Raw genomic sequence first — 12,004 nt, 5'->3', positions numbered from 1 at the left:
GCTGAGGGTGAGGAACGAGTTACTATGAATTCTCTTTTTTCGAAAGTGTTGTCTTTAAAAGACAATAGGAATTGATTTTGAACTTATTTAAACAACCAATTATTGTATTTATATAAAATTTTAATGAAAAAAAAAGGAAAAAAAAAATTGGCTATGACTGGGATCGAACCCTAATCGGTAAAATGAAAGCTTGGTGTTCTACTCACAGAGCTAACACATCATCTCTGACATTATGTTTATGTTTATAAATTGTATAATGCAGGCTTGAGTACGAAAGGTGGGGATAGAGCTTGCCGGCGAAGTGCCGGAAATCCCTGTGGATTATTTCAACTACTTCTAAATATTTCTAAATTGCTTAAAAAAAAGCTACGTTTATATAGCTATAGTAAAAAAAGTGTTTATAACCCTGTTCATATGTTTTCCGACTCGGCGTCGATCAATTACATAAATAATTGAGAAAAAAAAATCAAATCGTTGGTAAGGATTCATTTTAGCATGTTAATATTATAATTACATGCAAATCTAACAAATGAAAAAGAAAAAAAAAACTTTACCATGACTGGGATCGAACCCTGCCCGGCAAAATAGTACTCTGACGCCCTAACCACATGGCCAGCATAATCTTGATATTGAGTTAATGTATATTTGTTTTTACACTACATGCTTGGATACGCCGACTTGGAATTGAGCTTCCTTATTAACATTTATACCTAATAAAAATGATAATAATGGATGAGTATATGTATTTGAAGTTATTTGCAGGTATTATATTAATTAATGTTAAATGAGTATCATCATTTTTATTTATTCTAACTGCAATAGTCATCAAAGTATAAGGCATTGTAAAGCGATACACTATGTTTACATCACATACATATATTACCCGTACACACTCATACAGAATTTACTCGCCAAAATGCAGGGCACCATCAGTTCTGGATACGGATTGAGCATTTTTTCAATATGGATGACTGAGGTCATCTGCGAGCATAATGCTGTCACCTATCAGAATTTTTTCAAACTAATTTTCCGGAGAATATCATCTGGAATACAAGATTTCTAATTATTTCTAAATTATTCAATTTTATACTATGAATTGATTTTTTTAACATTCAGACAGGTGGCAAGGACTGACGCAAACACGAATTTTGGGCGAAAAACGTATAAAAATGAAATAATTAGTGATTTTTCATCTGAATGATGTGGCCGCCATCTTGAAATTTAAGCGCGGCAAGTCAATTCATAATTTTTTCATTATTCTTTCTAATTTTTTTAATAAAAATATTCACTATATACAAAAAATTGTTGTTTACGTCAGTCCGGCATCAATTCCTCTGTAATTTGGTACCTAATTTTATAGAAATAATGGTAAATTGGCGAAGAAATTAGAAATTTCCCGATCCCATGTATTTGGATAGGGGGAATCAGTCGCCTTTCTGACTTCAGCCCAGCCTTAATGTCTTTCTTGAATCAGTATGGCACACCATTGAAGCCACTGAGAAACTCTTTTCTCAGTTTGACTATATAACCTACAAAAAACTGGACAATACTCTGACGCTGTGTGTATATAATATAGTGTTGACTTTTTAATAATTTTATAGTAATTTATGGAATTGTGTTTTCTTCAAAGAGTTTCTCAATAAAACAAGATTTAAAATTTTATATCTTAACTGGTTCTGTCATTTTTTGTTAATTAGAGTGCATAATACTTCGAATTAATTTTGTTGTAAGTAATCCGAGAGTAAAATAATTACAGATAAACAAATATGGACAAATAAATGTGGTGTTACATTATATATTTTTTATAGTTTTTTTCGTTGCTAGAAATAACAATAATTATCATTCTCCTTAATTTAGGTTGCTGTTGTCAACTAATTATTATTGATTATGCCAGCTATCGTGACAGGACCTCCTCCACAAAGTGAACACATATGGCAAGCTTTGAAAACACATATAATTCGTGAACGTCAAAGAAAAAAACAGGGTTAGTGCTAATTTCAAAATTTCATATTCTCATTTTTTTCTTATTTTTCTGTACATGCAATTTATTTATTATAGAACAAGAAGCTGATGCAGAAGAAGAAAGACTAAGAAAAGAAAGAGAACGTCAACAAAAACAGGATGTCATGACGTTAGGCGAAACTAGAGAACAAATATCTACTTTAGAAACGGAACTCTCACAATTGAAAGACGAAAAACATCAATTATTTTTACAACTTAAGAAGGTTTTAAACGCAGATGATAACAGAAGACGACAGTTGACTAAAGAAGCTAGGTAATTTAAATAAATTATTGTCTATTTTTTTTAAAAATAGAATAACAAAACATAAATTTCTATTCCAGAGTTTTCTTTCTTATAAGAAATAGTGAATAAATAATGTAAAAAAACATGAATACAATTTCTTTATCTTTCACAGCATATGTCCAGAAGTATTCACTACTGTAGGAAATTATTCAACTTCAGGAAACAACGTTGTTCATCCTCAACTATTTCTTCCTGTACCTCGACATCCATTTTACAAAGTAGCTGGTCCTTCATCGTCATCTCATGGTGTCATTCCTAATGTAAGATCAATAGAATTTTTAACTCTTAAAAAGAATATTTCAGTAAAGTAAATTTTTTTATTATTGTAGGGTCCTCTTAAACGTGCTCACAGTCCTTCTCCACCTCCTTCGACGTCATACCCTACTGTTTATGGATATAAAACGTCACCACAGATGCCTAATTATAATCCTCCAAGTAAGCGTCATACATATTAAGTGCATAAATAAAAAGAAATTTCTTGTATGTTCTTAAAAAATTAATTTATACAGAATCAGAAGATGCCACAAGAAGAACCAGCGATTCACGAGCAGTTCTATGGAATAGTAAGATCATTAATTTAATACAATCATTTTGTAAATAATTTTTTAACCAAAGGGTACTGTTTCCATTTTGAGGAGTAAAGTTATCAATCATGAAGATAATTTTTGTTGTAATTTAATTGATCGTTTTTGTATTAAAAACGTTTATAAACTGCAACGTCAATAATCGGTAGCTTTACTCTTTTGTTCATTGTACATTTTTTAAAACATTTTTTAAATTAATTTCAGAAAATAATCAATATCCTCCTTCGAGTTTTTATTCGCCTCCAGCTAGTCAAAATGTTTATCATTATAGCGGACCATCATCACAATCAACACGAGAAATTGAGCAAGGTAAATCGGTTTACTTATCGAATAATCGAGGATCACTAACCCATCAAACAGGTAAGATATTGTAACAATGACTACAGAATATACAAAGTAAATGTCTCAATTGATTGATTACTTTTATTGGAAAATTATATATAATTATAAATTTTAGTCGAAGTGTATACAGAAAAATTCAATTTTTCAAAGAGTAAGGGAGGTATATATATATATATATTATTTATATACAGGTGATAATTTTAAAAGAATTGTTAATTTTTTGAAAAGCGTTTTCAATCGTACTAGCTTTACATAAAATTGTCACTACTAAGAAAATTTAAAACTTTTGGGAAATTGAATTTAAAAACTTTTAAACTATTAACTAACGTATAATCTAGTAGCCACGTGATTTTGAGATGCATAAATTATAGTATAAATGTAGAATTTTTTTGGTTATAGATTCAATAAGGGGTAATAAAGATAGTGTTCGTATAAATTTTCATTACTCAGAAAAAATAATTGCTATTGTTTATTGACTTTTGAAGCTTGCGTTTTTCCTCCTTTTACCGTTAATATAGCAAAAACGGTCATAGGGACAAAAATATTGATTTTTTTTTCAATTTCTTTCGTAAATTTTGCATTCGTCTTTTTTTTAGTTTAAAGACACTTTTTATCGCCAATTTAAGATCAAGTGAGATTTTTCTCTTTCTACAAAATAACTGTCTCCGTTCTTTGGAAAAATTATTTTCAGTACATAAATATAACAATGTGGTTTTTTGATTCTTGTACCTCTATTTTTAGGATAAAAAGTTTTACTGTAAAAGGATGGGGCCATCTTACTCCAGTCATATTAGATTTTAAATCGGGAAATCATGAAATGAATGAAATTTTAATAGGATATTTGTAGGGGATGTAGAATTAGTTTCCCCTTAAAAAAAAGTGAGCTCCGACACCGGGCAAGGGTTGAAATCACCCTTTAAACGCTTTTTTATGTATTTTTCCATGTTTGTTCTCATTTTTTTCGAGAACTATAACAGATATAAAAAAATGTTTTGATCAAAAGTTGTAGCGGCTACGATTTTACATAAAAAAGTCCGCATCTTTGCAATCTTACCTGTAACAGGTAAAAAGTTATTGACCTCTAAACGTTGGAAAAATTCAAAACAATGAAAATATTGGACACCCTTTGGACACGATACTGCTGTGAGAGAAACAAAGCGATATGTCAGCGCTTGTCACACTCATTGCGAATATTTTATCATAACAAACGTGCCTAAACGAAACACAACGTGAACAAAACCCATAGAAAGAAACAATTTGCAAGTTAGTTTTAACCGATTCTTTTTTTAAGTGAAGTTTAGAGGTCAATAACTGTCTGTTCGGATTCATTTTTATTATTAGACTCAGATTAATTATAATCCGAAAATCTTTTCGATTTATCATAACCTAGTTAATTATTTATTTCTCTATCAAATCGAAAAAATTCATTACAATAATAAAAATGTCAGTTGAGATGTTTACTAACATTTTAATGATTTTATACCTTAAAAGCAATAAGAGCATTATATTTTTCAGCTTATGTTACTAATATACATTCAGTTGATCATAAAACTTCATATACAGAAGATAAGTTTTATTTACGTCCAGGAAATCATGTTACAGTACATGGTGGATCAATACCAATTCAACAACAACCTCAGGTATTCGTATAGACGATAAAATCTTCCATTAAAAGTAAATGATTGGAAATAATTTTTATAGGGAGCTAAAAGTGGGGGGATTACATCAGGATACCCTATAAGAACACCTCAACCTCCACCAGGTCCTTATGCTCCGTCTGGAACTTATGTAAGTGCACCTGCTACCAACATCCCTGGACGATTATTGTACTCTCAATCAAATGCTCGATACATACAACGTGATATTTAGAAACAATATATGAATATTGTTCTATTTATTAAATTTTATAACAAATAAAATCACATCAGTAATTTTATGTAAATTTTAAATTAATACTCCATTTTTGCTATAAATACTGCGAATTAAAATATTAAATTTCAGAATGATATGCTATTTACCTACTCTGATAGAACATACCAATTATAACCAACTTTAAAAAATCGAATTTAATTTAATAGAAATTCAACATTTTTAATTATTGCATTGTGAATCAAATTGAACCTAGATTACGAATGAAATCAGTCGAAAATTCCCTCTGCAAAATTTCAATTAATGACAATTGGTACCATGGCAAATCGATTAAATTGTAATAAAATTGTTTCTATTAAACCTGATTCATTCAATATTTTTATTCTAATAAATAGCAAATTTAGTTGAAATTGACAATTCATAGAGTTATTTACTTAAATTTTAATAAATATTTTATTGTACTGTAAGAATTTATCGTGAAACAATAAAATAACGATCGCACTAAGAGCGCGAAACCGTTTCTATAGGGGAGGGGAAGGAATTATATATGATCATGTCCTATACCGTACACTCGTGTTCATTTATACCTTCCCATTACCATGGGAGAAATTACCGACCGAGACGGTTTTTTTTTTATATAAATTATTCCATCTATTATTTTTCAAATATTCTATGATTAAATTCTCCTCCGGCCCTGCCCCCTCTTAAAAATAAATTTTCCTACTCCAAAACATCTTATTTCCCCTAATTTTAATTATTTCCCCTCATTTTTGACAGCTAACAAACATTTTTGTTTATAAATAATAAACAGTGTACAGTGTCAATTTTATAAATGTAAACATAACTCGTGTTGACATGTATTCGAGAGGCGAGTTATCATAGGATATCTATCTATTGATTTTTAAATCTTGTTGTTACCACAGGTAGCGAGGGCGTAAAATTTAATCGTTTCTAAAGTAATTTTAACAGCTTCAAAAAGATACTTCATTAACTTGGTAAGAGTATACAAACTTCTTACTTTAATACCAGCATTTTCTATATTTTTTTTGCCACTTTGTTCTCGGTCTATAATTACCAATGCTTTAGTAACGTTCAAACCTTCTGGAGTTAAGTCTTTTCTAAAATACTACTTCCACTGATAATAACATCTTCGATAATAACACAATTATCTCCTTTTTTGTATTCACCTTTAATCATTTTTTTTGTACTATAACTTTTTGCTTCTTTTTTTCTTATTATCATTGGAATGTACCACATAATTGATCAATTTTTTGACTACTATCGCTTAATTTCCAAAGAGTACTTGAAAGCCGGCTCTAAAATTGAGATAAATCATAATAAAATATAATTGATATCAATTATATTTTAATTACATTATAACCTGTAATATTAAATCAAATTTAAATTTGATAATTACTTACAAAAATCTTTAGATATCCTATGATAACTCGCCTCTCGAATACATGTCAACACGAGTTATGTTTACATTTATAAAATTGACACTGTACACTGTTTATTATTTATAAACAAAAATGTTTGTTAGCTGTCAAAAATGAGGGGAAATAATTAAAATTAGGGGAAATAAGATGTTTTGGAGTAGGAAAATTTATTTTTAAGAGGGGGCAGGGCTGGAGGAGAATTTAATCATAGAATATTTGAAAAATAATAGATGGAATAATTCATATAAAAAAAAACCGTCTCGGTCGGTAATTTCTCCCATGGTAATGGGAAGGCATTAATGAACACGAGTGTATACAAAGGTATTTATTTTCAGACATTTTTTAGATCATTAAGGCTGGGCTGAAGTCAGAAAGGCGACTGATTCCCCCTATCCAAATACATGGGATCGGGAAATTTCTAATTTCTTCGCCAATTTACCATTATTTCTATAAAATTAGGTACCAAATTACAGAGGAATTGATGCCGGACTGACGTAAACAACAATTTTTTGTATATAGTGAATATTTTTATTAAAAAAATTAGAAAGAATAATGAAAAAATTATGAATTGACTTGCCGCGCTTAAATTTCAAGATGGCGGCCACATCATTCAGATGAAAAATCACTAATTATTTCATTTTTATACGTTTTTCGCCCAAAATTCGTGTTTGCGTCAGTCCATGCCACCTGTCTGAATGTTAAAAAAATCAATTCATAGTATAAAATTGAATAATTTAGAAATAATTAGAAATCTTGTATTCCAGATGATATTCTCCGGAAAATTAGTTTGAAAAAATTCTGATAGGTGACAGCATTATGCTCGCAGATGACCTCAGTCATCCATATTGAAAGAATGCTCAATCCGTATCCAGAACTGATGGTGCCCTGCATTTTGGCGAGTAAATTCTGTATGAGTGTGTACGGGTAATATATGTATGTGATGTAAACATAGTGTATCGCTTTACAATGCCTTATACTTTGATGACTATTGCAGTTAGAATAAATAAAAATGATGATACTCATTTAACATTAATTAATATAATACCTGCAAATAACTTCAAATACATATACTCATCCATTATTATCATTTTTATTAGGTATAAATGTTAATAAGGAAGCTCAATTCCAAGTCGGCGTATCCAAGCATGTAGTGTAAAAACAAATATACATTAACTCAATATCAAGATTATGCTGGCTATGTGGTTAGGGCGTCAGAGTACTATTTTGCCGGGCAGGGTTCGATCCCAGTCATGGTAAAGTTTTTTTTTTCTTTTTCATTTGTTAGATTTGCATGTAATTATAATATTGACATGCTATAATTAATCTTTTATAACAATTTGATTTTTTTTTCTCTTTACTCATTGAATTTATCGACGCTAAGTCGGAAAATATTTAAACAGAGCCATAAACTTTCTTTTTGTATAAATACATTGATAATAGCCTGTGTTTAACAACTTATACATCTTTACATGTATTAACAATGTTATGTTATTAACAAGTTAATCATATTATTATCAACATTGAAAAGTAGTTTAAACAATCCGTGGCGAGTTCCGGCACTTCGCTGGCAAGCTCTACCCCCACTCCCTATGCCCAAGCCTGCAGCTTATAATTTTTAAGCATATATGAGCGTACTGAAACCATAACAGCTCAGTGGTTACAGCATCGGTCTTTTATTTTGCTAGCTAGGGTTCGATTCCAGTCATGATAAAGTTTTTTTTTTCTCTTTTATTTGTTAGATTTGCATGTAATTATAATATTAACATGCCAAAAGTAATTGTTTACAACGATTTGATTTTTTTTTTTCTTAATTATTTATGTAATTGATCGACGCCGAGTCGGAAAACATATGAACAGGGTTATAAACACTTTTTTTACTATAGCTATATAAACGTAGCTTTTTTTTAAGCAATTTAGAAATATTTAGAAGTAGTTGAAATAATCCACGGGGATTTCCGGCACTTCGCCGGCAAACTCTATCCCTACCCTTCGTACTCAAGCCTGCATTATACAATTTATAAACATAAACCTAATGTCAGAGATGATGTGTTAGCTCTGTGAGTAGAACACCAAGCTTTCATTTTACCGATTAGGGTTCGATCCCAGTCATAGCCAATTTTTTTTTTCCTTTTTTTTTCATTAAAATTTTATATAAATACAATAATTGGTTGCTTATATAAGTTCAAAATTAATTCCTATTGTCTTTTAAAGACAACACTTTCGAAAAAAGAGAATTCATAGTAACTCGTTCCTCACCCTCAGCTTATTTTCAGAAAAACAAGTTGTTTTCCGTAATTAATTGGAAGAATAATTTAATCAGATATATGAATTAATTTATAAGTATATAAAGTCACTTAAGCAAAAAAAAGAAAAAACAATTGCCTATGACTGCGATCGAACCCTGCCCAGCAAAATAAAAGATTGATGCTCTAACCACTGAGCTATTATGGTATCAATAATGTTAAAGATGCTTGAAAACTATAAGCTGCAGGCTTCGGCACAAAGAGTGGGGGTAGAGCTTGCCGGTGAAGTGTCGGAACTCGCCGCGGATTGGTTAAACTATTTTTTATTGTTAATAAGTTGTTAAAAAAGGCTAGTATCAATGTATTTGTACAAAAAAAGGTTAATGACCCTGTTCAAATATTGTCTCATTTGTCATCGATTAATTGAAAAATAATTTTACATAAAAATTGAAATTTAAAACTCATTTTCGGCATGATAAAATTGCAATTACATGCAATTTGAATTAAAAAAAAAAAATTTCCGCAATTGGAATCGAACACCGTTCAGTAAAATAAATGTCAAATCTTCTGACTACAGAGCCAACATATTTTCATTTGCTTTGTTTACGTTTAGATATCATAAGCTTCAGGCTTGGTAACAGAGGGTGGGGAATGTGCTTGCTCGTCAACTGTTCGAACTCGCAGTCTGCTCTGAAAAATAAGACGGAGATAGATAGATATATTCTCTGCTCTGTCTTGCTCGAAACAGATTATTAAAAAATTTGTAAATTTCTTGGTGCCCTAAGGCTCCCTTTTTGTAGTGCATCCCTGAAAATTATCATTTTTCGAACGATTTCTCTGTTACCTACTCAATTTCAGTTGACGTCAAGCTTCGGCCTTTTGCCGCACAACACGAGGGCGTAAAGTCAACTCCGGGAAACTTTCTGACTTCAGCCCAGCCTTAATGAATGAATAAATTATTAATTAGTTGATAAGTTAGAATGGTTCATCGCGTTTTTAAGGCTGGGCTGAAGACAGAGTTTCCCTTAGAAAGTTCCTAGCAAATTTTTCTCTACCAATGACGGCGTCAAAAATGGATGAATTTAGTTAAGGCTGGGCTGAAGTCAGAAAGTTTCCCGGAGTTGACTTTACGCCCTCGCGTTGTGCGGCAAAAGGCCGAAGCTTGACATCAACTGAAATGGAGTAGGTAACAGGGAAATCGTTCGAAAAATGATAATTTTCAGGGATGATCTACAAAAAGGGAGCCTTAGGGCACCAAGAAATTTACAAATTTTTTAATAATCTGTTTCGAGCAAGACAGAGCAGAGAATATATCTATCTATCTCCGTCTTATTTTTCAGAGAAGACTGCGAGTTCGAACAGTTGACGAGCAAGCACATTCCCCACCCTCTGTTACCAAGCCTGAAGCTTATGATATCTAAACGTAAACAAAGCAAATGAAAATATGTTGGCTCTGTAGTCAGAAGATTTGACATTTATTTTACTGAACGGTGTTCGATTCCAATTGCGGAAATTTTTTTTTTTTAATTCAAATTGCATGTAATTGTAATTTTATCATGCCAAAAATGAGTTTTAAATTTCAATTTTTATGTAAAATTATTTTTCAATTAATCGATGACAAATGAGACAATATTTGAACAGGGTCATTAACCTTTTTTTGTACAAATACATTGATACTAGCCTTTTTTAACAACTTATCAACAATAAAAAATAGTTTAACCAATCCGCGGCGAGTTCCGACACTTCACCGGCAAGCTCTACCCCCACTCTTTGTGCCGAAGCCTGCAGCTTATAGTTTTCAAGCATCTTTAACATTATTGATACCATAATAGCTCAGTGGTTAGAGCATCAATCTTTTATTTTGCTGGGCAGGGTTCGATCGCAGTCATAGGCAATTGTTTTTTCTTTTTTTTGCTTAAGTGACTTTATATACTTATAAATTAATTCATATATCTGATTAAATTATTCTTCCAATTAATTACGGAAAACAACTTGTTTTTCTGAAAATAAGCTGAGGGTGAGGAACGAGTTACTATGGATTCTCTTTTTTCGAAAGTGTTGTCTTTAAAAGACAATAGGAATTGATTTTAAACTTATATAAACAACCAATTATTGTATTTATATAAAATTTTAATGAAAAAAAAAGGAAAAAAAAAATTGGCTATGACTGGGATCGAACCCTAATCGGCAAAATGAAAGCTTGGTGTTCTACTTACAGAGCTAACACATCATCTCTGACATTAGGTTTATGTTTATAAATTATATTTCTAAATTGCTTAAAAAAAACTACGTTAATATAGCTATAGTAAAAAAAGTGTTTATAACCCTGTTCATATGTTTTCCGACTCGGCGTCGATAAATTACATAAATAATTAAGAAAAAAAAAATCAAATCGTTGTAAACAATTACTTTTGGCATGTTAATATTATAATTACATGCAAATCTAACAAATAAAAGAGAAAAAAAAAACTTTATCATGACTGGAATCGAACCCTAGCTAGCAAAATAAAAGACCGATGCTGTAACCACTGAGCTGTTATGGTTTCAGTACGCTCATATATGCTTAAAAATTATAAGCTGCAGGCTTGGGCACAGGGAGTGGGGGTAGAGCTTGCCAGCGAAGTGCCGGAACTCGCCACAGATTGTTTAAACTACTTTTCAATGTTAATAATAATATGATTAACTTGTTAATAACATAACATTGTTAATACATGTAAAGATGTATAAGTTGTTAAACACAGGCTATTATCAATGTATTTATACAAAAAGAAAGTTTATGGCTCTGTTTAAATATTTTCCGACTTAGTGTCAATAAATTCAATGAGTAAAGAGAAAAAAAATTAAATCATTGTAATGGATCAATTATGGCATGTCAATATTATAATTACATGCTAATCTAACGAATAAAGTAGAAAAAAAAATTGATTATGACTAGGATCGAACCCTGCCCGGCAAAATAGAACTCTGACGCTCTAACCACATGGCCAGCATAATCTCGATATTGAGTTTATGTGTATTTGTTTTTATACTACATGCTTGGATACGCCGACTTGGAATTGAGCTTTTTGATTAACATTTATACCTAATAAAAATGATAATAATGGATGAATATTTGTTGAAGTTATTTTCAGGTATTATATTAATTAATGTTAAATGAGTATCATCATTTTTATTTATTCTAACTGCAATAGTCATCAAAGTATAAGGCATTGTAAAGCGATA

General features: G+C 30.7%; 1 protein-coding gene and 1 long non-coding RNA gene across 2 annotated transcripts; one reads left to right on the top strand and one right to left on the bottom strand.

The window, feature by feature from the left end:
- Positions 1 to 1,431: 1,431 nt before the first annotated feature.
- LOC118070330 (G protein pathway suppressor 2) lies at positions 1,432 to 5,465 on the top strand. The gene is made up of 9 exons (XM_035088875.1): positions 1,432 to 1,726; positions 1,858 to 1,984; positions 2,059 to 2,275; positions 2,418 to 2,565; positions 2,635 to 2,740; positions 2,815 to 2,868; positions 3,094 to 3,249; positions 4,747 to 4,871; positions 4,933 to 5,465. The coding sequence occupies exons 2-9, from the start codon at positions 1,888 to 1,890 to the stop codon at positions 5,098 to 5,100; spliced, it is 1,071 nt and encodes a 356-aa protein (XP_034944766.1). The 5' UTR covers positions 1,432 to 1,726; positions 1,858 to 1,887; the 3' UTR covers positions 5,101 to 5,465.
- A 149-nt stretch (positions 5,466 to 5,614) lies between these two features.
- On the bottom strand, positions 5,615 to 6,720 carry LOC118070331 (uncharacterized). Its single transcript, XR_004690748.1, has 3 exons — positions 6,522 to 6,720; positions 6,288 to 6,416; positions 5,615 to 6,165 (listed from the first exon to the last, which is right to left on the bottom strand). It is a non-coding gene; the product is annotated as an uncharacterized lncRNA (long non-coding RNA).
- Positions 6,721 to 12,004: the final 5,284 nt, after the last annotated feature.

This window comes from Chelonus insularis, unplaced genomic scaffold (assembly GCF_013357705.1).
Source record: "Chelonus insularis isolate UGA/USDA-ARS -01 unplaced genomic scaffold, ASM1335770v1 contig_56_pilon, whole genome shotgun sequence".
Lineage (NCBI taxonomy): Eukaryota > Metazoa > Arthropoda > Insecta > Hymenoptera > Braconidae > Chelonus > Chelonus insularis.
This window is presented reverse-complemented; position numbering and strand designations above follow the sequence as displayed.